This window comes from Vicugna pacos, unplaced genomic scaffold (genome assembly GCF_048564905.1).
Source record: "Vicugna pacos unplaced genomic scaffold, VicPac4 scaffold_114, whole genome shotgun sequence".
Lineage (NCBI taxonomy): Eukaryota > Metazoa > Chordata > Mammalia > Artiodactyla > Camelidae > Vicugna > Vicugna pacos.
The window spans coordinates 375,281-401,413 of record NW_027328794.1 but is presented as its reverse complement, the minus strand read 5'-3'; the positions used below and the strand labels follow the sequence as shown (position 1 = coordinate 401,413).

Here is a 26,133-nt window from a genome sequence, read left to right as displayed (position 1 = left end):
CAGTCTGTTTCCTAGTGCCGGTTGTAAGTGACTGCCGTTTTCACTGTAAAACCGACTTGGAGCTTGTACCTCCCCATATATATGTATGGAGTGGAGTTGGCAACTGAAAAGAAACTTTGTGTTCCCTTCAAGCTAGGTGAAGGACGGCTTTCACACACACTTATCTCTCAGAACTGAGCATGTGGAGAGACGTTCGTTCATCCAGCACAAAGGGAATGGGTTGCAGGAGAAACCCTTACTCTGGTTTCTCAGTCTGTTTCCTAGTGCCGGTTTGAAGTGCCTGCCGTTTTCACTGTAAAACCGAGTTGGAGCTTGTACCTCCCCATATATATGTATGGAGTGGAGTTGGCAACTGAAAAGAAACTTTGTGTTCCCTTCAAGCTAGGTGAAGGACGGCTTTCACACACACTTATCTCTCAGAACTGAGCATGTGGAGAGACGTTCGTTCATCCAGCACAAAGGGAACGGGTTGCAGGAGAAACCCTTACTCTTGTTTCTCAGTATGTTTCCTAGTGCCGGTTTTAGGTGCCTGCCGTTTTCACTGTAAAACCGAGTTGGAGCTTGTACCTCCCCATATATATGTATGGAGTGGAGTTGGCAACTGAAAAGAAACTTTGTGTTCCCTTCAAGCTAGGTGAAGGACGGCTTTCACACACACTTATCTCTCAGAACTGAGCATGTGGAGAGACGTTCGTTCATCCAGCACAAAAGGAACGGGTTGCAGGAGAAACCCTTACTCTGGTTTCTCAGTCTGTTTCCTAGTGCCGGTTTGAAGTGCCTGCCGTTTTCACTGTAAAACCGAGTTGGAGCTTGTACCTCCCCATATATATGTATGGAGTGGAGTTGGCAAGTGAAAAGAAACTTTGTGTTCCCTTCAAGCTAGGTGAAGGACGGCTTTCACACACACTTATCTCTCAGAACTGAGCATGTGGAGAGACGTTCGTTCATCCAGCACAAAGGGAACGGTTTGCAGGAGAAACCCTTACTCTGGTTTCTCAGTCTGTTTCCTAGTGCCGGTTGGATGTGCCTGCCGTTTTCACTGTAAAACCGAGTTGGAGCTTGTACCTCCCCATATATATGTATGGAGTGGAGTTGGCAAGTGAACAGAAAATTTGTGTTCCCTTCAAGCTAGGTGAAGGACGGCTTTCACACACACTTATCTCTCAGAACTGAGCATGTGGAGAGACGTTCGTTCATCCAGCACAAAGGGAACGGGTTGCAGGAGAAACCCTTACTCTGGTTTCTCAGTCTGTTTCCTAGTGCCGGTTTGAAGTGCCTGCCGTTTTCACTGTAAAACCGAGTTGGAGCTTGTACCTCCCCATATATATGTATGGAGTGGAGTTGGCAACTGAACAGAAACTTTGTGTTCCCTTCAAGCTAGGTGAAGGACGGCTTTCACACACACACATCTCTCAGAACTGAGCATGTGGAGAGACGTTCATTCATCCAGCACAAAGGGAACGGGTTGCAGGAGAAACCCTTACTCTGGTTTCTCAGTCTGTTTCCTAGTGCCGGTTGTAAGTGACTGCCGTTTTCACTGTAAAACCGACTTGGAGCTTGTACCTCCCCATATATATGTATGGAGTGGAGTTGGCAACTGAAAAGAAACTTTGTGTTCCCTTCAAGCTAGGTGAAGGACGGCTTTCACACACACTTATCTCTCAGAACTGAGCATGTGGAGAGACGTTCGTTCATCCAGCACAAAGGGAACGGGTTGCAGGAGAAACCCTTACTCTGGTTTCTCAGTATGTTTCCTAGTGCCGGTTTTAGGTGCCTGCCGTTTTCACTGTAAAACCGAGTTGGAGCTTGTACCTCCCCATATATATGTATGGAGTGGAGTTGGCAACTGAAAAGAAACTTTGTGTTCCCTTCAAGCTAGGTGAAGGACGGCTTTCACACACACTTATCTCTCAGAACTGAGCATGTGGAGAGACGTTCGTTCATCCAGCACAAAGGGAACGGGTTGCAGGAGAAACCCTTACTCTGGTTTCTCAGTCTGTTTCCTAGTGCCGGTTTGAAGTGCCTGCCGTTTTCACTGTAAAACCGAGTTGGAGCTTGTACCTCCCCATATATATGTATGGAGTGGAGTTGGCAAGTGAAAAAAAACTTTGTGTTCCCTTCAAGCTAGGTGAAGGACGGCTTTCACACACACACATCTCTCAGAACTGAGCATGTGGAGAGACGTTCGTTCATCCAGCACAAAGGGAACGGGTTGCAGGAGAAACCCTTACTCTGGTTTCTCAGTCTGTTTCCTAGTGCCGGTTTGAAGTGCCTACCGTTTTCACTGTAAAACCGAGTTGGAGCTTGTACCTCCCCATATATATGTATGGAGTGGAGTTGGCAAGTGAAAAGAAACTTTGTGTTCCCTTCAAGCTAGGTGAAGGACGGCTTTCACACACACTTATCTCTCAGAACTGAGCATGTGGAGAGACGTTCGTTCATCCAGCACAAAGGGAACGGGTTGCAGGAGAAACCCTTACTCTGGTTTCTCAGTCTGTTTCCTAGTGCCGGTTTGAAGTGCCTGCCGTTTTCACTGTAAAACCGAGTTGGAGCTTGTACCTCCCCATATATATGTATGGAGTGGAGTTGGCAACTGAAAAGAAACTTTGTGTTCCCTTCAAGCTAGGTGAAGGACGGCTTTCACACACACTTATCTCTCAGAACTGAGCATGTGGAGAGACGTTCGTTCATCCAGCACAAAGGGAACGGGTTGCAGGAGAAACCCTTACTCTGGTTTCTCAGTCTGTTTCCTAGTGCCGGTTTGAAGTGCCTGCCGTTTTCACTGTAAAACCGAGTTGGAGCTTGTACCTCCCCATATATATGTATGGAGTGGAGTTGGCAACTGAAAAGAAACTTTGTGTTCCCTTCAAGCTAGGTGAAGGACGGCTTTCACACACACTTATCTCTCAGAACTGAGCATGTGGAGAGACGTTCGTTCATCCAGCACAAAGGGAACGGGTTGCAGGAGAAACCCTTACTCTGGTTTCTCAGTCTGTTTCCTAGTGCCGGTTTGAAGTGCCTGCCGTTTTCACTGTAAAACCGAGTTGGAGCTTGTACCTCCCCATATATATGTATGGAGTGGAGTTGGCAAGTGAACAGAAACTTTGTGTTCCCTTCAAGCTAGGTGAAGGACGGCTTTCACACACACACATCTCTCAGAACTGAGCATGTGGAGAGACGTTCGTTCATCCAGCACAAAGGGAACGGGTTGCAGGAGAAACCCTTACTCTGGTTTCTCAGTCTGTTTCCTAGTGCCGGTTTGAAGTGCCTGCCGTTTTCACTGTAAAACCGAGTTGGAGCTTGTACCTCCCCATATATATGTATGGAGTGGAGTTGGCAAGTGAACAGAAACTTTGTGTTCCCTTCAAGCTAGGTGAAGGACGGCTTTCACACACACACATCTCTCAGAACTGAGCATGTGGAGAGACGTTCGTTCATCCAGCACAAAGGGAACGGGTTGCAGGAGAAACCCTTACTCTGGTTTCTCAGTCTGTTTCCTAGTGCCGGTTTGAAGTGCCTGCCGTTTTCACTGTAAAACCGAGTTGGAGCTTGTACCTCCCCATATATATGTATGGAGTGGAGTTGGCAAGTGAAAAAAAACTTTGTGTTCCCTTCAAGCTAGGTGAAGGACGGCTTTCACACACACACATCTCTCAGAACTGAGCATGTGGAGAGACGTTCGTTCATCCAGCACAAAGGGAACGGGTTGCAGGAGAAACCCTTACTCTGGTTTCTCAGTCTGTTTCCTAGTGCCGGTTTGAAGTGCCTACCGTTTTCACTGTAAAACCGAGTTGGAGCTTGTACCTCCCCATATATATGTATGGAGTGGAGTTGGCAAGTGAAAAGAAACTTTGTGTTCCCTTCAAGCTAGGTGAAGGACGGCTTTCACACACACTTATCTCTCAGAACTGAGCATGTGGAGAGACGTTCGTTCATCCAGCACAAAGGGAACGGGTTGCAGGAGAAACCCTTACTCTGGTTTCTCAGTCTGTTTCCTAGTGCCGGTTTGAAGTGCCTGCCGTTTTCACTGTAAAACCGAGTTGGAGCTTGTACCTCCCCATATATATGTATGGAGTGGGGTTGGCAAGTGAAAAGAAACTTTGTGTTCCCTTCAAGCTAGGTGAAGGACGGCTTTCACACACACTTATCTCTCAGAACTGAGCATGTGGAGAGACGTTCGTTCATCCAGCACAAAGGGAACGGGTTGCAGGAGAAACCCTTACTCTGGTTTCTCAGTCTGTTTCCTAGTGCCGGTTTGAAGTGCCTGCCGTTTTCACTGTAAAACCGAGTTGGAGCTTGTACCTCCCCATATATATGTATGGAGTGGAAGTGGCAAGTGAAAAGAAACTTTGTGTTCCCTTCAAGCTAGGTGAAGGACGGCTTTCACACACACACATCTCTCAGAACAGAGCGTGTGGAGAGACGTTCTTTCATCCAGCACAAAGGGAACGGGTTGCAGGAGAAACCCTTTCTCTGGTTTCTCAGTCTGTTTCCTAGTGCCGGTTTGAAGTGCCTGCCGTTTTCACTGTAAAACCGAGTTGGAGCTTGTACCTCCCCATATATATGTATGGAGTGGAGTTGGCAAGTGAAAAGAAACTTTGTGTTCCCTTCAAGCTAGGTGAAGGACGGCTTTCACACACACTTATCTCTCAGAACTGAGCATGTGGAGAGTCGTTCGTTAATCCAGCACAAAGGGAACGGTTTGCAGGAGAAACCCTTACTCTGGTTTCTCAGTCTGTTTCCTAGTGCCGGTTGGAAGTGCCTGCCGTTTTCACTGTAAAACCGAGTTGGAGCTTGTACCTCCCCATATATATGTATGGAGTGGAGTTGGCAAGTGAAAAGAAACTTTGTGTTCCCTTCAAGCTAGGTGAAGGACGGCTTTCACACACACTTATCTCTCAGAACTGAGCATGTGGAGAGACGTTCGTTCATCCAGCACAAAGGGAACGGGTTGCAGGAGAAACCCTTACTCTGGTTTCTCAGTCTGTTTCCTAGTGCCGGTTTGAAGTGCCTGCCGTTTTCACTGTAAAACCGAGTTGGAGCTTGTACCTCCCCATATATATGTATGGAGTGGAGTTGGCAACTGAACAGAAACTTTGTGTTCCCTTCAAGCTAGGTGAAGGACGGCTTTCACACACACACATCTCTCAGAACTGAGCATGTGGAGAGACGTTCGTTCATCCAGCACAAAGGGAACGGGTTGCAGGAGAAACCCTTACTCTGGTTTCTCAGTCTGTTTCCTAGTGCCGGTTGTAAGTGACTGCCGTTTTCACTGTAAAACCGACTTGGAGCTTGTACCTCCCCATATATATGTATGGAGTGGAGTTGGCAACTGAAAAGAAACTTTGTGTTCCCTTCAAGCTAGGTGAAGGACGGCTTTCACACACACTTATCTCTCAGAACTGAGCATGTGGAGAGACGTTCGTTCATCCAGCACAAAGGGAATGGGTTGCAGGAGAAACCCTTACTCTGGTTTCTCAGTCTGTTTCCTAGTGCCGGTTTGAAGTGCCTGCCGTTTTCACTGTAAAACCGAGTTGGAGCTTGTACCTCCCCATATATATGTATGGAGTGGAGTTGGCAACTGAAAAGAAACTTTGTGTTCCCTTCAAGCTAGGTGAAGGACGGCTTTCACACACACTTATCTCTCAGAACTGAGCATGTGGAGAGACGTTCGTTCATCCAGCACAAAGGGAACGGGTTGCAGGAGAAACCCTTACTCTGGTTTCTCAGTATGTTTCCTAGTGCCGGTTTTAGGTGCCTGCCGTTTTCACTGTAAAACCGAGTTGGAGCTTGTACCTCCCCATATATATGTATGGAGTGGAGTTGGCAACTGAAAAGAAACTTTGTGTTCCCTTCAAGCTAGGTGAAGGACGGCTTTCACACACACTTATCTCTCAGAACTGAGCATGTGGAGAGACGTTCGTTCATCCAGCACAAAGGGAACGGGTTGCAGGAGAAACCCTTACTCTGGTTTCTCAGTCTGTTTCCTAGTGCCGGTTTGAAGTGCCTGCCGTTTTCACTGTAAAACCGAGTTGGAGCTTGTACCTCCCCATATATATGTATGGAGTGGAGTTGGCAAGTGAAAAGAAACTTTGTGTTCCCTTCAAGCTAGGTGAAGGACGGCTTTCACACACACTTATCTCTCAGAACTGAGCATGTGGAGAGACGTTCGTTCATCCAGCACAAAGGGAACGGGTTGCAGGAGAAACCCTTACTCTGGTTTCTCAGTCTGTTTCCTAGTGCCGGTTTGAAGTGCCTGCCGTTTTCACTGTAAAACCGAGTTGGAGCTTGTACCTCCCCATATATATGTATGGAGTGGAAGTGGCAAGTGAAAAGAAACTTTGTGTTCCCTTCAAGCTAGGTGAAGGACGGCTTTCACACACACACATCTCTCAGAACAGAGCGTGTGGAGAGACGTTCTTTCATCCAGCACAAAGGGAACGGGTTGCAGGAGAAACCCTTTCTCTGGTTTCTCAGTCTGTTTCCTAGTGCCGGTTTGAAGTGCCTGCCGTTTTCACTGTAAAACCGAGTTGGAGCTTGTACCTCCCCATATATATGTATGGAGTGGAGTTGGCAAGTGAAAAGAAACTTTGTGTTCCCTTCAAGCTAGGTGAAGGACGGCTTTCACACACACTTATCTCTCAGAACTGAGCATGTGGAGAGTCGTTCGTTAATCCAGCACAAAGGGAACGGTTTGCAGGAGAAACCCTTACTCTGGTTTCTCAGTCTGTTTCCTAGTGCCGGTTGGAAGTGCCTGCCGTTTTCACTGTAAAACCGAGTTGGAGCTTGTACCTCCCCATATATATGTATGGAGTGGAGTTGGCAAGTGAAAAGAAACTTTGTGTTCCCTTCAAGCTAGGTGAAGGACGGCTTTCACACACACTTATCTCTCAGAACTGAGCATGTGGAGAGACGTTCGTTCATCCAGCACAAAGGGAACGGGTTGCAGGAGAAACCCTTACTCTGGTTTCTCAGTCTGTTTCCTAGTGCCGGTTTGAAGTGCCTGCCGTTTTCACTGTAAAACCGAGTTGGAGCTTGTACCTCCCCATATATATGTATGGAGTGGAGTTGGCAACTGAACAGAAACTTTGTGTTCCCTTCAAGCTAGGTGAAGGACGGCTTTCACACACACACATCTCTCAGAACTGAGCATGTGGAGAGACGTTCGTTCATCCAGCACAAAGGGAACGGGTTGCAGGAGAAACCCTTACTCTGGTTTCTCAGTCTGTTTCCTAGTGCCGGTTGTAAGTGACTGCCGTTTTCACTGTAAAACCGACTTGGAGCTTGTACCTCCCCATATATATGTATGGAGTGGAGTTGGCAACTGAAAAGAAACTTTGTGTTCCCTTCAAGCTAGGTGAAGGACGGCTTTCACACACACTTATCTCTCAGAACTGAGCATGTGGAGAGACGTTCGTTCATCCAGCACAAAGGGAATGGGTTGCAGGAGAAACCCTTACTCTGGTTTCTCAGTCTGTTTCCTAGTGCCGGTTTGAAGTGCCTGCCGTTTTCACTGTAAAACCGAGTTGGAGCTTGTACCTCCCCATATATATGTATGGAGTGGAGTTGGCAACTGAAAAGAAACTTTGTGTTCCCTTCAAGCTAGGTGAAGGACGGCTTTCACACACACTTATCTCTCAGAACTGAGCATGTGGAGAGACGTTCGTTCATCCAGCACAAAGGGAACGGGTTGCAGGAGAAACCCTTACTCTGGTTTCTCAGTATGTTTCCTAGTGCCGGTTTTAGGTGCCTGCCGTTTTCACTGTAAAACCGAGTTGGAGCTTGTACCTCCCCATATATATGTATGGAGTGGAGTTGGCAACTGAAAAGAAACTTTGTGTTCCCTTCAAGCTAGGTGAAGGACGGCTTTCACACACACTTATCTCTCAGAACTGAGCATGTGGAGAGACGTTCGTTCATCCAGCACAAAAGGAACGGGTTGCAGGAGAAACCCTTACTCTGGTTTCTCAGTCTGTTTCCTAGTGCCGGTTTGAAGTGCCTGCCGTTTTCACTGTAAAACCGAGTTGGAGCTTGTACCTCCCCATATATATGTATGGAGTGGAGTTGGCAAGTGAAAAGAAACTTTGTGTTCCCTTCAAGCTAGGTGAAGGACGGCTTTCACACACACTTATCTCTCAGAACTGAGCATGTGGAGAGACGTTCGTTCATCCAGCACAAAGGGAACGGTTTGCAGGAGAAACCCTTACTCTGGTTTCTCAGTCTGTTTCCTAGTGCCGGTTGGATGTGCCTGCCGTTTTCACTGTAAAACCGAGTTGGAGCTTGTACCTCCCCATATATATGTATGGAGTGGAGTTGGCAAGTGAACAGAAAATTTGTGTTCCCTTCAAGCTAGGTGAAGGACGGCTTTCACACACACTTATCTCTCAGAACTGAGCATGTGGAGAGACGTTCGTTCATCCAGCACAAAGGGAACGGGTTGCAGGAGAAACCCTTACTCTGGTTTCTCAGTCTGTTTCCTAGTGCCGGTTTGAAGTGCCTGCCGTTTTCACTGTAAAACCGAGTTGGAGCTTGTACCTCCCCATATATATGTATGGAGTGGAGTTGGCAACTGAACAGAAACTTTGTGTTCCCTTCAAGCTAGGTGAAGGACGGCTTTCACACACACACATCTCTCAGAACTGAGCATGTGGAGAGACGTTCATTCATCCAGCACAAAGGGAACGGGTTGCAGGAGAAACCCTTACTCTGGTTTCTCAGTCTGTTTCCTAGTGCCGGTTGTAAGTGACTGCCGTTTTCACTGTAAAACCGACTTGGAGCTTGTACCTCCCCATATATATGTATGGAGTGGAGTTGGCAACTGAAAAGAAACTTTGTGTTCCCTTCAAGCTAGGTGAAGGACGGCTTTCACACACACTTATCTCTCAGAACTGAGCATGTGGAGAGACGTTCGTTCATCCAGCACAAAGGGAACGGGTTGCAGGAGAAACCCTTACTCTGGTTTCTCAGTATGTTTCCTAGTGCCGGTTTTAGGTGCCTGCCGTTTTCACTGTAAAACCGAGTTGGAGCTTGTACCTCCCCATATATATGTATGGAGTGGAGTTGGCAACTGAAAAGAAACTTTGTGTTCCCTTCAAGCTAGGTGAAGGACGGCTTTCACACACACTTATCTCTCAGAACTGAGCATGTGGAGAGACGTTCGTTCATCCAGCACAAAAGGAACGGGTTGCAGGAGAAACCCTTACTCTGGTTTCTCAGTCTGTTTCCTAGTGCCGGTTTGAAGTGCCTGCCGTTTTCACTGTAAAACCGAGTTGGAGCTTGTACCTCCCCATATATATGTATGGAGTGGAGTTGGCAAGTGAAAAGAAACTTTGTGTTCCCTTCAAGCTAGGTGAAGGACGGCTTTCACACACACTTATCTCTCAGAACTGAGCATGTGGAGAGACGTTCGTTCATCCAGCACAAAGGGAACGGGTTGCAGGAGAAACCCTTACTCTGGTTTCTCAGTCTGTTTCCTAGTGCCGGTTTGAAGTGCCTGCCGTTTTCACTGTAAAACCGAGTTGGAGCTTGTACCTCCCCATATATATGTATGGAGTGGAGTTGGCAACTGAAAAGAAACTTTGTGTTCCCTTCAAGCTAGGTGAAGGACGGCTTTCACAAACACACATCTCTCAGAACTGAGCATGTGGAGAGACGTTCGTTCATCCAGCACAAAGGGAACGGGTTGCAGGAGAAACCCTTACTCTGGTTTCTCAGTCTGTTTCCTAGTGCCGGTTTGAAGTGCCTGCCGTTTTCACTGTAAAACCGAGTTGGAGCTTGTACCTCCCCATATATATGTATGGAGTGGAGTTGGCAACTGAAAAGAAACTTTGTGTTCCCTTCAAGCTAGGTGAAGGACGGCTTTCACACACACTTATCTCTCAGAACTGAGCATGTGGAGAGACGTTCGTTCATCCAGCACAAAGGGAACGGGTTGCAGGAGAAACCCTTACTCTGGTTTCTCAGTCTGTTTCCTAGTGCCGGTTTGAAGTGCCTGCCGTTTTCACTGTAAAACCGAGTTGGAGCTTGTACCTCCCCATATATATGTATGGAGTGGAGTTGGCAAGTGAACAGAAACTTTGTGTTCCCTTCAAGCTAGGTGAAGGACGGCTTTCACACACACACATCTCTCAGAACTGAGCATGTTTAGAGACGTTCGTTCATCCAGCACAAAGGGAACGGGTTGCAGGAGAAACCCTTACTCTGGTTTCTCAGTCTGTTTCCTAGTGCCGGTTTGAAGTGCCTGCCGTTTTCACTGTAAAACCGAGTTGGAGCTTGTACCTCCCCATATATATGTATGGAGTGGAGTTGGCAAGTGAACAGAAACTTTGTGTTCCCTTCAAGCTAGGTGAAGGACGGCTTTCACACACACACATCTCTCAGAACTGAGCATGTGGAGAGACGTTCGTTCATCCAGCACAAAGGGAACGGGTTGCAGGAGAAACCCTTACTCTGGTTTCTCAGTCTGTTTCCTAGTGCCGGTTTGAAGTGCCTGCCGTTTTCACTGTAAAACCGAGTTGGAGCTTGTACCTCCCCATATATATGTATGGAGTGGAGTTGGCAACTGAAAAGAAACTTTGTGTTCCCTTCAAGCTAGGTGAAGGACGGCTTTCACACACACTTATCTCTCAGAACTGAGCATGTGGAGAGACGTTCGTTCATCCAGCACAAAGGGAACGGGTTGCAGGAGAAACCCTTTCTCTGGTTTCTCAGTCTGTTTCCTAGTGCCGGTTTGAAGTGCCTGCCGTTTTCACTGTAAAACCGAGTTGGAGCTTGTACCTCCCCATATATATGTATGGAGTGGAGTTGGCAAGTGAAAAAAAACTTTGTGTTCCCTTCAAGCTAGGTGAAGGACGGCTTTCACACACACACATCTCTCAGAACTGAGCATGTGGAGAGACGTTCGTTCATCCAGCACAAAGGGAACGGGTTGCAGGAGAAACCCTTACTCTGGTTTCTCAGTCTGTTTCCTAGTGCCGGTTTGAAGTGCCTACCGTTTTCACTGTAAAACCGAGTTGGAGCTTGTACCTCCCCATATATATGTATGGAGTGGAGTTGGCAAGTGAAAAGAAACTTTGTGTTCCCTTCAAGCTAGGTGAAGGACGCCTTTCACACACACACATCTCTCAGAACTGAGCATGTGGAGAGACGTTCGTTCATCCAGCACAAAGGGAACGGGTTGCAGGAGAAACCCTTACTCTGGTTTCTCAGTCTGTTTCCTAGTGCCGGTTTGAAGTGCCTGCCGTTTTCACTGTAAAACCGAGTTGGAGCTTGTACCTCCCCATATATATGTATGGAGTGGAGTTGGCAAGTGAAAAGAAACTTTGTGTTCCCTTCAAGCTAGGTGAAGGACGGCTTTCACACACACTTATCTCTCAGAACTGAGCATGTGGAGAGACGTTCGTTCATCCAGCACAAAGGGAACGGGTTGCAGGAGAAACCCTTACTCTGGTTTCTCAGTCTGTTTCCTAGTGCCGGTTTGAAGTGCCTGCCGTTTTCACTGTAAAACCGAGTTGGAGCTTGTACCTCCCCATATATATGTATGGAGTGGAAGTGGCAAGTGAAAAGAAACTTTGTGTTCCCTTCAAGCTAGGTGAAGGACGGCTTTCACACACACACATCTCTCAGAACAGAGCGTGTGTAGAGACGTTCTTTCATCCAGCACAAAGGGAATGGTTTGCAGGAGAAACCCTTTCTCTGGTTTCTCAGTCTGTTTCCTAGTGCCGGTTTGAAGTGCCTGCCGTTTTCACTGTAAAACCGAGTTGGAGCTTGTACCTCCCCATATATATGTATGGAGTGGAGTTGGCAAGTGAAAAGAAACTTTGTGTTCCCTTCAAGCTAGGTGAAGGACGGCTTTCACACACACTTATCTCTCAGAACTGAGCATGTGGAGAGTCGTTCGTTAATCCAGCACAAAGGGAACGGTTTGCAGGAGAAACCCTTACTCTGGTTTCTCAGTCTGTTTCCTAGTGCCGGTTGGAAGTGCCTGCCGTTTTCACTGTAAAACCGAGTTGGAGCTTGTACCTCCCCATATATATGTATGGAGTGGAGTTGGCAAGTGAAAAGAAACTTTGTGTTCCCTTCAAGCTAGGTGAAGGACGGCTTTCACACACACTTATCTCTCAGAACTGAGCATGTGGAGAGACGTTCGTTCATCCAGCACAAAGGGAACGGGTTGCAGGAGAAACCCTTACTCTGGTTTCTCAGTCTGTTTCCTAGTGCCGGTTTGAAGTGCCTGCCGTTTTCACTGTAAAACCGAGTTGGAGCTTGTACCTCCCCATATATATGTATGGAGTGGAGTTGGCAACTGAACAGAAACTTTGTGTTCCCTTCTAGCTAGGTGAAGGACGGCTTTCACACACACACATCTCTCAGAACTGAGCATGTGGAGAGACGTTCGTTCATCCAGCACAAAGGGAACGGGTTGCAGGAGAAACCCTTACTCTGGTTTCTCAGTCTGTTTCCTAGTGCCGGTTGTAAGTGACTGCCGTTTTCACTGTAAAACCGACTTGGAGCTTGTACCTCCCCATATATATGTATGGAGTGGAGTTGGCAACTGAAAAGAAACTTTGTGTTCCCTTCAAGCTAGGTGAAGGACGGCTTTCACACACACTTATCTCTCAGAACTGAGCATGTGGAGAGACGTTCGTTCATCCAGCACAAAGGGAATGGGTTGCAGGAGAAACCCTTACTCTGGTTTCTCAGTCTGTTTCCTAGTGCCGGTTTGAAGTGCCTGCCGTTTTCACTGTAAAACCGAGTTGGAGCTTGTACCTCCCCATATATATGTATGGAGTGGAGTTGGCAACTGAAAAGAAACTTTGTGTTCCCTTCAAGCTAGGTGAAGGACGGCTTTCACACACACTTATCTCTCAGAACTGAGCATGTGGAGAGACGTTCGTTCATCCAGCACAAAGGGAACGGGTTGCAGGAGAAACCCTTACTCTGGTTTCTCAGTATGTTTCCTAGTGCCGGTTTTAGGTGCCTGCCGTTTTCACTGTAAAACCGAGTTGGAGCTTGTACCTCCCCATATATAAAGGGCTGAAATCCAGAATATACCAAAATTTCTTTACACTCAACAAGAAGGATGAATAACCTGATTAAAAAATGAGCAAAATGCCTGAACACACACCTCATCAAAGAAGAAATCTGGATGCCAAAGAAGCCTTTGGAAAGATGCTCCACAGCACCTGTCATCAAGGGGATGCAGACTGAAACAGCGAGATACCACTGCACACCTGTCAGAACTGCCAAAATGCAGAACACTGACAGCACCGAATGCTGGTGAGGATGTGGAGCACCAGAAATTATAATGCATTGTTGGTGGGAATGAAAAATGGCCCAGGTACTTTGGAAGACGGTCTGGCAATTTTTTACAGAGCTAGACGTAATTCTAACATATGATCCGGCAACTGTGCTCCTTGGTGTTTACTCGATGAAATGGAAACTTATGTTCACACACAAATCTGCATACAGATGTTAATAGCAGCTTTATTCATACTCAACAGGATTCAGAAGCAACTAAGCTCTTCTTCAGTAGGTGAATGGATAAATAAACTGTGGTCCCGCCAGAAAATGGACTATTATTTGGTGCTAAAATGAAATGAGTTATCAAGGAATGGAAAGACATGGAGGAACCTTAAATGCATATTACCAAGTGAAAGAAGCCAATCTGGGAAGTTTCAGCAACTGTCTGATTCCAACTGTATGGTGTTCTGGGAAAGGGAAAAACACAGAGACTGAAAGATCAGTGGCTGCCAGAGGCTAGAGGGGAAAGAGCAATGAATGAGGTGCAGCACGGAGCATTTTAAGGTCACTAAGACACACGACTCTGTATGATGCTGTGATGGTGGATACATGTCATTGTACATCTGTCCAAACCCACAGAGTGCACAACACAATGTGTAAATCCTAGTGTCAACTATGGGCTATGGGTGATGATGACATGTCAGTGTAGGTTCACCCATTGTCACAAATGTACACTCTGGTGCAGGTGTCAATATTGAGGAGGCTGTGGGGGCAAACTGCAGTTCATACACCCAATCCAGCCCCAGCCACCGCTGTTAATAAAGCTCTATGGGTGTGTGGACTATCTGGCTGTTCTGGCATCTAAACAGTAGAGCTGAGCAGCTGCACCAGAGATCAGGAGGTTTTCAGACCCTGAAATATTTACCCCCAAGCCCTTGAAAGGAAAAGTCTGCTGAGCCCTGTTCTAAATGAATCAAGATTCACCCTGATGAGGCAGGACAGCAGGGCCCAAACCAGGCATGGTTAATGGGGCTGAAGCAATGTTTTAGTTCCAACACATCTGCTGAAGTCCTGCAAGTCCAGTGACAGACTGTAGCCAGGAAGCGTCTGCAGGAGGAGTCGGGAGCAGGCCTTCCCGCCAGGCTCCGGGATGCCGGGGGCCGCGTGCCGCACGGGGGCCACCCGCTTGAAGAAGGTGGACTTGCAGTGGAAGCCGATCAACTCGTAGAGCATGGAGAGGATGCTGCACGGCTGAATTTTCTCCTCGGAACGCTGAAGCACAGGGAGAAAAGCAACAAGCATCTGAATGAAACACGTAAGTGAAAAAAGACCCATAAAAATGGTTTTCCCTTAAAACAGAGACCCGATGACACAGGAAGGAAGAGGAAGGCTGACTTAGTGCACTGATGGGACCGGATGCAGAAACGCAGGGAAGCAGCACTGTGCAGACACTCCAGACCCCCTCTGGGCCCCACCTCTCCGCATTCCACCTGTCCCTTTACTAGAAAAGCCCGTATTCCCTGAAATAAAGGAATCTGCTACCTAAACATGGGACACAGAGAAGGGAAAGAGGAAAAGGAAGGGAAAGTAAAGGAACAACAGTTCATCTAGACCCTAGGGTCTGGGCGGGACTTTCACCAAACACACAACTTCTCAAAGCACAGAGCGCACAGGGAGAGGCTGACAGAGTGACTGCGACTTCTGCTCCTAAAGCACCCAGCTACCTGTCAGCACACGCTGCGCCCATTACTGAATCATTACAATCATCTCAGAAACAACTACTACCCCGGCTCACAGGCAAGGAAATCTGAAACTCGGGGAGGAATTATTATCATCCTGGACAAAGTCCCACAGCCCAGTAGTCTCAGAGCCTCCGGCAGACCCTGGGCTAAAATGCTCCTCATCACCACGGGCCCTGAGACTCAGGCTGAGGCCACGTCAGGTCTGCACGGGCCCAGAGCACAGTCTGTGGGACAGGGAATGCTCCCACTCGAAGTGCCAGGTCAAGGCCCTCAGGAACTTGTGTAATGAAACCAAATCCCCAAACTCATTTCCAACCCACTGCCCTGTCCGGGAGGACTGCTCGGCACAACTGCACTGTCACCTGTGCACAGGCTGAGCAAGGGGCCCAGACAGTGATGTGACATCCCAGTGGAAGTGGCTCGGAGACCACTTCATCACAGGACAGATTCTCCCGGCTTCCAACGTTAACTCTCCATTCCATTTCCAACTGGAAAGTAAGTTTAGACTTGTTTTCCTCTCTTAGAAACAAAGAGAGCGGTAACATCAGAGGGAAACTCAAGACTGAGGAAGAGTCTCCTGGTCATTTGCAAGGATAGGCCGGGGAGGGAACAGAGACAGGGATCAGAAAGACCCGTGTTCCAGTCCAAAGTCTGCACGTCACTCGCTTTGACAGTTTCCTTTTTAATACAGGTGATAAAATCTAATTATGATTTTTGGGAAAACTAAATGAAATAACGTATTCCACTAGCATAGGTGTAAAATCCTCCATGAGTGTTCCAGAAATGGACGTGATCGTGGTTAGTTACTGTCTGCCAATTCTTGTGTTCTCAGCTCACATCACCCAACCAGAGATGTGCGAGAGAATGCCTCACCAGCCAGCAGCCTTCTCCAACTTGGAAACTTACAGTGTCCAAAGAGCAGGCAGTGTTGGATGCTTTGCGGCACTCTGGAGGTAGCACTCCAGTGATGACTTTAAAAAGCTGGGGAGAATTTAGGGGACCATACAGTTCAAATACAGAGTACTCATTCCATGTCTACAAATATTCATCTCTAGCCATGATGATTAAGAGAGGAAATACATATTCAAACATACATCATTTTCCCACATAAGTGCATCAAAACAATTTGGAAAGAGTGTAACTTTCTTCTCTAGATCACACAGCGGGGATTACAAGGTTTGTACTGACAGCCCTACTTGTAAATCATCTGCAAACGTAACTGGGTCCACTATCAGTCATCATAATTTGAAGGGAATGTTAGAAAAGAAAAAAGCCAAGCTAATACTCTCCAATCTTTTGTTTGGTTACGATGTCACAGAGGAGATGGACAGCTCAATAAGGAACCACTCTGCCGTGATCACGGAACCGGGGAGCGGGATGTGCGGCAAGATGTATGACGCAGCCGCAACTGTGCCCATGATTCTAGGCAGGTACCCAAAGTCACCTTGACAAGGTGTGAAACGTTTATGCCCACGTCCTCATAACCTGACATGTATTAAGGAGAAATGGAAACTTATAAACGGCCAATACCCTTGGTGGATACACCGTCCAAAGAGCAAAGTCACAGTTTGACAACTGGCCATCCCGGTACCTTGGGATTCATTCTTGAAGAACCTTAAAAACCACTCCTCTGTCCTCAAGAAGTGCTGCCTACTAGTCCTATCTTTGGCTCATGGATACCACATGTTGAAGTGAACTTCAATGTCTGCACAGATTTGACTGTCTTTCTCCAGGTTCACTTGTCCATTCTGAAGAGGCCTGAGTTAAGTCCAAATTCCTTAAGATTAATTCCCTCCAGTGACAACTCAACGAGCCTGTAATTACAAGCCAACTGAACAGGACTGTCCTCAGCGAAAAATGTCACCAACCCTTCACTGCTTTCTTAAACTCCTCTCCTGGTTAATTGCAACATACTAACACCACCCTCCACCAAGTTCCCCAACTATGTCAAATAGAAAGTAAGGTCCATAAAAGAGGAGACAACTCCATAGTCACCTTTGAATTCCTAGCATAAAGTAATGTCAATAAATAGAACTATGATTATGGCTTCTTTCCTTTAAAACCTTTCTGGTTATTTAAATGAGACCATGGATGGGAGGTGTTTGAGTCCAGTATCTTGATCCAGAAGACTCTGGAGGCCTTTTTCAGAATGGCTGTCCACTGATTCATTCAAAACACACCTTCTCTTTCCGGGAGGAGCTGTGATTTTCTGCCATGGGTTTGTGGTCACTCTCATGCCAGAACAGCTTTAAACTAAATCCTTACTTTGGATATGTTATTTTTTCCCGCTTCCAAAAAATTTTACTTTCCTTACTTCCTTGCCTTGAGGAATGCTTTTATTCTTTTCTTTCTAATTCAACCTTTTATAAAGCAGGATTCTCAGGATGTGCTTGGCCTTATATAAGAACAGCCATCCAACTCCCAGTGTGAGAGGCCACAGGCTCACCTCCTGCCCTCCTGCCAGGGCAACTGAAACTCAGTTCAGGAGCCAACCGGCACCCCAGGGCTTCTAAGGCTCACGTATCTCCCAGAATCCCTGCTTTCTGGTTTGTCTTGGCTTCTGAGAATTTCCCCTCACTTTCTTGACAATTAGCTGTGCAGCTTGAAAGATGAGGAAGGAAGGTTTTATTTCTTAATCAGAATTTAAAGGAACTTATGTAATGAAGCTTTTCACGAGTTTCTAGAACCCTCCATTGCTGAGACAGAAAACACACAAGATATTTTCTAAATTTAGCTATCATGTGCATTTTTTCTTTGCTTTTGTTTTGTTAACTGCTATTAGACATTTTTTAATTAAAAAATAAAATAAGGTCCCAAATAAGATAGAAAATTGAAGGGGCAAACAAAATTAAAGAGCAAAGACAGAAAAATGATAAGTACTCTACAAAGTTAATAGAATAAATACACTATGGATCAGACCAGCAATTCTCAGTAACAGCTAATTGAAACCTGACCATGAGGTAAAACGTCTCTCCTGTCAGGAGATGACCAACAGAAAATAGAATTAAATCAACAACCTAAAATTCTAAGTCTGGCGAGGTATAGAAGTCTACCAGCTAAGTGTGTCTTCTTCTGGAAAAGAGGGAGACTCACCAGCTCTTTTCTGTGGAGCCTGAGCCCAGGGGAGGACAGTGAAGTGTGTTCTGTAAGTACCCAATTAGCAAAGTGAGTGATGAATAAAGAGATGTGAGCTTTGATGAGAGATGATACTACTATTCACTTGTCCTGTAAAGTATGTCTTCGCGTTCAGAGATCAATATCTCAGCAGGAAAATGCACAGCCCGGGACCAGACCACTTCTGTGATTGTGACACTGCACTTAGATGTCTCAAGGGCACCTCCAACTCCACCTGCAAAGAGCTAACTTCACGGTGTTCCTCCCATAGCCATCCTGCCCAGGGCCCTTGGTCGGGGGCAAGGTCTCCCTGCCTCTCCCAGCTCAGGCCAATCACTCACAGATGTGACAAGACCCCTCCTTCAGGGGCAAATTTCCTCAGTCAACGAGATCCACCACCCACACCTGTCCTACCAGGTACTCACTGGCACTCCCTCAGCACTGACTCTGTGCTGGGGACCATGCTGCACACTGTGCACACGTTATCTCACTGGATCTACACAGCAGTCCTGGGAGTTCGGTACATCACTGCTTCTATTGATTAGATAAATTGTTTCACTTCCTTGGGTGTGTCATCCAAAGTGACACGGCTACTGAGCCACAAACCTGGGACTGAAAATCACTTGAAAATTGAGCACTGCTACACCTCGCAGCCACCCTACTCTGACTCATCACATCACCTCCTGCCGAGCCTTCTAAATGTTTCTAAGCATTCTACAAGACAAAAGTGATCTACGAGAGCATCGCACTAGCCTACTTAAAATCTGTCAATGACGGTCCACTGCTCTTAGGAGAAAGCCCCACCGGGCCTGAGCACAGCCCAACGGCCCGGCATCCGCTTTCCCTGCGCGGCCGCGCCGCCTCACCCACCACGCAGCTCTACACGTGCAGCGTCCAGGACAGGGATGCTGACTCCGTACAACCCGGGGCTCGTCTCACTCAAACAATGATCACCCTCTTCAGTGGTTACCTTCTTCAATACTGAATCTCAGAAAAATATTTTCTCTGGATGAATCAATATCTTTTTCCTTACAACTTCCCATCATTGATAATGAGCTCCCCCCAAAAGAGAGAAGACCTAATCCTCAGTCTCCTTATCTGTAAAGTGCAAATAACAGGGAAATATGAGAGGTTTTATTAGAAGTAATATTCATGTGAGGCTGAGGGACAATTCCCAACATACAGTAAGTACTCAATATGTGCTTACTTAATATTAATAAGAATAGATTACATTCCAGCAACCTTAAATCAATGCTTTATGGCTTTGTCTAAAAGACTACCGACAAACTGTTGGACGAACTGTTTTGAGCAGATCAGCACAAGTGTACTGGGCGAGGTAAGCGCTGACTCCAGTTACAGCTGCAACCAACCAGCACTACGGGGCGGGAGCAGTTTGCTCAAACTCTTACATGTTGCTTGAGCATTTAGTTGTAGTTATTGAATAAAGACAGGTATTATTTACTCAAAGCTCCTGAAACATAAATCTTCAAAGATTGATGCAAATTATGTTTCAAGTACAACACTCTCACTAGAAATTACTTGAAAATTATAGTCTTAGCTCCTCCGCACATCAAAACAGCATTTTCCTAATGTATCTGACTATGTACTCTGAAAGGATTGTTTAAAAGAAATTAAGATGAAGCCATCCTGAATAAGATCTCAGTATCATCTACACAAACCCCACCCAAAGGTCTCATTTCTCACTTCCACATAGGTGTTCAGATGGCTTAAGCTGGGTCTTGGTTTCTTATGACACGGGGGTGGGAAGAATTGTGGATAGATCAATGTAGCAAATATAAACCTAGTGTATTTGCTATGTAGGAATCCTAGAAATAAATAAATTGATATATATAGTCCCACCCTTATGAAGCTAAGCCGTTCCATTTACAACTGCATAAAAAATAAAATGAGAGATACATTTAACAAAAGTTTACAAGATTTGTACATTGAATATTTTGAAGTATCACCAAAAAAATTTTAAAATATCTTCATATATGGAAGGCATCCCATGATCATGCAATGGTAGAAAATATTGTTAAAAATGTTAAGACTTCCCAAAGTAATCTACATATTTAATGGAATCCCTATCAAAATTCCAGCTGACTTCTTTGCAAAAATTGAAAAACTGATCCCAAAATTCATATTGAAAGCAAGGGACCCAGGTCAGCCAAAACAATCTTGAAAAAGAAGAGCAAATTTGGAGGACTCACTCAAAGGTTACAGCAAATCTATAGCACTCAAGTCATTATGCTTCTGTCATAAGTCTGGATGCAGAAATCTATGAGACACAATAAAAAATCCTGGGGGGAAACTTACATTTACAGTCAGTTTTCCAGAAATGTGCCAACAACACTCCATTGAAAGTATAGTCTATCCAACAAATGGAGCAGAGACACCTGGGTATCTGAAGGCAAAAGAATGAATCTGGAATCTGGACCCCGTATTTTATATAACAAATATTAATTCAAAATGGATCACAGACAGAAACGTAAAAACTAAATATATGAACTTTCTAAAAGAAGACATAGTATGAATCTTTGTGGTCATAGGATAGGCTATGGCTTCCTAGATACAATACCAAGAGCACAAGTGATAAAACAAAATAGATAAAATGGACTTCATCAAATTAAAATCATTTGTTACAAAGGACAACATCAAGAGTGTGAAATGAAAGGGGAAATGGGTAGCTCAAATGATAGAGTGTGTGCTAAGGAAGAAAAACAAAATGAATAAATCTAATTACCTCCCCTATAAAGAAATTGTTTTAATGTTTAAAAAAATTAAAGTGAAATGACAATCTGCAGAATAGGAGAAAAATCTTGCAAAGCATATATCTAATAAGAGACTAGTATCCAGGATATAAAACAAATGCTTACAACTGAACAATACAAAGAAAATCGACCCAATTTTTTAATTTGCCAAGGATTTAAATAGATACACAATTGGCCAATAAGCATCTGAAAAGATGGTCAGCATCACTAGCGAAATCAAAATCAAAATGAGATCTCATTTTAAACTCACTAGGATGGTTATAATCAAAACATGGACAATAACAAGTGTCAGTCAGGAGGCAGAGAAATGGATACCCTCAATATGCAGCCGTTGGAAAGGGGCAATGGTGCAGCTTCTTTGGAAGAGCCCGATGTTTCCTCAAAAGGTTAGAGTTATGTGGCTGAGCAATTCCACTCCTACATGTAGAGTCATCCTTCAGTGTCCTCGGGGGGTTGGTTTCAGGAACCCCCCACCCTGGATACCATAATCCAAGGATGATCAAGTCCCTTTGCAATCAGCCATCTGGATCCATGAAGTGGAAACTACAGATATGGTGGGCCAACTCTACAGCCAACAGAATGGAAATGTATTCTCACAAAAACTTGCACATCAATATTCATAGCAGTATCATTCAGAGTAGCTAAAAGTCACTAAAAATATCCATCCATCAATGAATGGATAAACAAAATTACCAAGAATAGTCCCACAAACTTTTGGTAATTGAATCTTTGACAAAGGAGGTGAGAACATACAATTGAGCAAAGACAGCCTCTTCAGCAAATGGTGCAGGGAAAACTGCACAGCTGCATGTAAATCAATGAAGTTAGACTACCCCCTCACAACATACAAAAAAATGAATTCAAAATGGCTTAAAGACTTAAAATTGTAGACAAGACACTATAAACCTCTTAGAAGAAGACATAGGCAAAACATCTGACATATATCTCAACAATATTTTCCAAGAGCAGTCTACTCAAGCAATAGAAATACAAGCAAAAATATACAAGTGGGTTCTAATTAAACTTACAAGCTTTTGCACAGAAAAGAAAACAAAAATTAAAGCAAAAAGACAACCTATGGAGTGGGAGAAAATAGTTGCATTAAATGAAAGTGACAAGGGCTTAATTCCCAGAATATGTAAACAGCTTTTACACTTGATAAAAAAGAAAAACAAACAATTCAATCCAAAAATGGGCAGAAGACCTAAAGAAACATTTCTCCAATGAAGACATACAAATGGCCAATAGGCACATGAAAAAATGCTCAATATCATTATCAGAGAAATGCAAATCAAAACTGCAAACAAGTATCACCTTTCACCAGTCAGAATAGCCATCATTCAGAAGTTCATAGACACTAAATGCTGGAGAGGCTGTGGAGAATTGGGAACACTCCTACACTGTGGTGGGAATGCAGTTTGGTGGAGCCATTGTGGAAAACTGTATAGAGGTTCCTCAAAAGACAAAACCTTGGGGGCCCAGATGACACAGCAATCCCACTCCAGGGCATATATCCGAAAGGAAACGTAATTCAAAAAGACACTTTCACCCCAATGTTCACAGCAGCATTATTTACAATATCAAGACATGGAAACAACCTAAATGTCCACTGACAGACGACTGGATAAAGAGGTTGTAGTATATATGTCCAATAGACTACTATTCAGCAATAAAATAATAATAAAATAATGCCATTTGCAGCAATATGAATGGACCAGGAGAATGACATTCTAAGTGAAATAAGCCAGAAAGAGAAAGAAAAATACCATATGAGATCGCTCACATGTGGAATCTAAAACAAAAAAAAAAAAAACAAAAACAAAGGAACAAAAAGATAAACTTATCTACAGAACAGAAACAGACACAGAGACATAGAAACCAAACTATGGTTACCAGAGGGGAGAGGGTGTGGAATGAATAAATTGGGAGTTCAAGATTTGCAGATGCTGAGTATGTATACAATAAACAGCAAGTATATACTGTATAGCACAGGAGAATATATTTAATAACTTATAGTAACTTATGTTTAAAAAGAATATGAAAATGAATGCAGGTATGTTCCTATTTAACTGAAGTTTTGTGCTGTACACAAGAAACTGACGCAACACTATAAACTGACTAGACTTCAATGAAAATATTTTTAAATAGACCAAAAACGAAAAAAAAGGAAAAGGATATTATCAAACAAAAAGAATAATGTACTGATTCAGGCTACAATATGAATGAACTTTGAAAATTTATGCTAAAATAAGCCCGTCACAAAAGGGCAAATAGTGCCCTTTAAGGTGAACTGTATCTAAGCATTTATTGTACTACTCCTGTAAATTTTCCGGAGTTTTGAAGTCTATCAATATCAAAATAAAATGTATTATTCATTAAAAACTTAAAACCCTTCCTCACAGGAGGGCTTTAATTATTAAATGCAGAAAAGCATGTAAAACTCTTGGAACAACAATTTTCACGTCCACACACAGTCACTGCTGTCACTGCCACTCAGAGTGTGGTGCCAGCGCTGATGAGAGCTGCCTCCACTCGCTCCCCTGCAGACAGGAGTGAAGGCCTGAGCTTTGACAGGCAGGGTTTGCGTGAACCTGGGTCAGCCACAGCCACGTCCCAGACTCTGCGTTACCCAAATTTCTTATACAAACTGCAACATGTAATGTAAACACTCTAGAGGGATGTATCTTACAACACAGGGAATACAGACAATGTTTTACAGTAACTATAAATGGAGCATCTATTGTACACCTGAAACATATATTTTAAATCAGCTATGTCTTTATAAAAAATTAAAAAATAATTTAAAAATGTTATCCCTTTAATATTCAATTTGGTTTTTAATTAACTACTAAACAGCTTAGAATATATAAAAGCATTTAAGTGTGATGTTTGTTTACATATTTATTTACTTCAGCCTCCTGCTAAAAGAGAAATTAAACAATTTTTTAAACACAGCTTAACAACCATAACAACAAAAAGGCAAAACTGAGAGTGAAGAGAAAATGGAGATTCAATACTTAAATGAAACCAGGGGGAGGTAAACTCATAAAAATGGATTCCATGAAGTCAGGGCAAGTGTTAAAGGCCGACTAGAAATTCAGCTGTAAGATTCTTGGCAGCTAAAGCAAAAAGAAAAAGATGATGGGGCAGGTGGTAGAGCGTGTGCTTAGTGTGCACAGGGTCCTGGGTTCAAGCCCCAGGGCCTCCACTAACAGATAAATATACCTAATTACCTACCCCCCAAAAGAGCCCCAAAGAAAAGAAAAAGAGAAATTTCTTTCCAAAAAAATCCTGATATTAAATTTGGATTAAATACTTTAAAAATAAAAGGAAAATAGAAAAGATGAGTGACACTGTGAACAAAAACCCCAGCTGGGCTAACAAGCTAAGTCACAAATCTAAGTGTGATAAGTGTCGGTTTACTGATCTAAGTTTTGCTGGGCTAACTCGTAAATCTGAAGTTCAGTGTCAGTTTACTGGGCTAACAAGCTAACTCGTAAATCCAAGGTCAACAATTGTCAGTAACGTGATCTGTTCCAAATTGATAAGCTTCAGTGTACTGATTCCTTGCTTTTTGTTGTTTGAGCCTTATTGGCTAAAAGCCCCATACTTGTAATTAACCCTATAAAACCTCATGTGCACGTCTTGGATGTGCTCAGGGCTTGGGAACAGAAGCCCCTCTGAGCCCGCTGGCATAATAAATCTCAGTACTCCCACCCTCTGAGTGCTGCTTATTTCTTGGCTGGCCTGTTGTTTCCGTAACAACACAAGCGATAATGCCCGTGAGATAAATCTGCGATGGCTGCTGGCAGGTCCCCATGTCTCATGTGGGAAAATCTGAAACATATTTCTCACCACTCAGAGTCATCCTCAGCCCACCCCACATCTCCCACTGTTAAATGCAGGAACACACGCAGGGCCCGGCCTTTGCTCTCTCTGTGTCATCACAGTGAGACAGGATGGAAGGGGGCAGAGCAAGCCATTCAAGAAAGACCACAGCAATTAACATCAAAATGGTGAAGAATTCAACCCCCAATAGGTCTTGAGGCTCAGGATGAAGAGATTTAACTTCTAGTAGATCCTGAGCTTCATTATACACCAATTGTAATAGTAACATGGTGAATAACATGGCCCCAGGCACCATGGCAGTCACAAGGCTAGCCACAAAAGGTCAAAGGGTGGAAAATGGCCAACTCCCTGGAATCCCAGCCCCTTGCCCTAAGGCTGGTCCTTCTACTTATTAGCATATGAAACCACGAAGCCCAAGAAAAGGAGCAACACAGAGCCACATCCCAGGAACCCCTCTCTCTACCTCTTCGGAGAAGGCCCACACTATTTCTGTGGAGTGTGTGCCTACTTTTAATCTGAGCATCAAACCCCCATACTTCGTGACGTTTCTCATGCCTGTCAATGTATCTCTCTGAATAAATCTACCTTTACTCAACACTGGCTTGTTCTTGAATTCTTTACTGCATGAAGCCAAGGAACAAAATCTGGTGGGGCACATCCCAGGGGCTCAACGGAAGCCTGGGACACAGCCCTTCTCATGCCCCACATATTTTTTCTTGTATCAACAGGACTGGGATGTGAAGTGAGGTCTGAGGCCCCAGCTAAGGGACAGAAGCAGCCTCCAGGTCTCCAATTGGTGGGCAGCCTCTCCCCCATCAGGGGCCATGGGGTCTGCCTGGTTCTCTGTGTTTTTTTGTTGTGCTGACTCCCCAGTCAGAGAGATTTCTCCTTAGGCCTGGCTCCACAAAACCCTTCTCTCCAAAATACAAGCACATCATGTCACAATCCTCTTGTTCAACCATGAATTGTTCAGCCAACTTTTTCCTTCCCCAGTTAAGTACCTAAATGTCCTCCCTGCCATCCCACCACTTCTTTCTTTTTGAGAACTCTGCACTACCCACACACCATCCTGAACTCAGGTGCCTTGCTGGCTGGGACCGAGATGTTTCAGTCTCAAACATCCTGAGTCCTTTCTCTTTCCACTTTCTAACTTAAAAAGGCCTTCCTGTGTCTCCCACCGCTCTGATTCTGAATGTCAAAAAATGCTCAGGTTACATTCACTCTGTGAATACCTCCCAGGTTTTGGCTAGGTTTCCTTCCCAAGATCTTCATTAAGGAGCTGCATCAAGAAGTTTAAAGGGGCTATTCTTACATTTGAGTGGAGGAGCCTGCAAGAAATTTAAATGGCTTTGAAGAGAGAGTTAACCAGGGACAGAGAGGTCGCAGGTCCTAGTCAACAGTGTCATGAGGCAAAA

At 44.8% G+C, this 26,133-nt stretch overlaps 1 protein-coding gene across 1 annotated transcript in view; it reads right to left on the bottom strand.

Moving 5' to 3' along the window:
• Positions 1-13,987: 13,987 nt before the first annotated feature.
• The window catches only part of LOC140694965 (trafficking protein particle complex subunit 9-like), a 53,630-nt gene continuing 41,484 nt past the window's right edge, over positions 13,988-26,133 (bottom strand). The window contains exon 3 of the mRNA XM_072957966.1: positions 13,988-14,514. Within this exon, the coding sequence (XP_072814067.1) occupies positions 14,266-14,514 (249 nt within the window). The 3' untranslated portion in view covers positions 13,988-14,265. The remainder of the gene's footprint in view (positions 14,515-26,133) is intronic.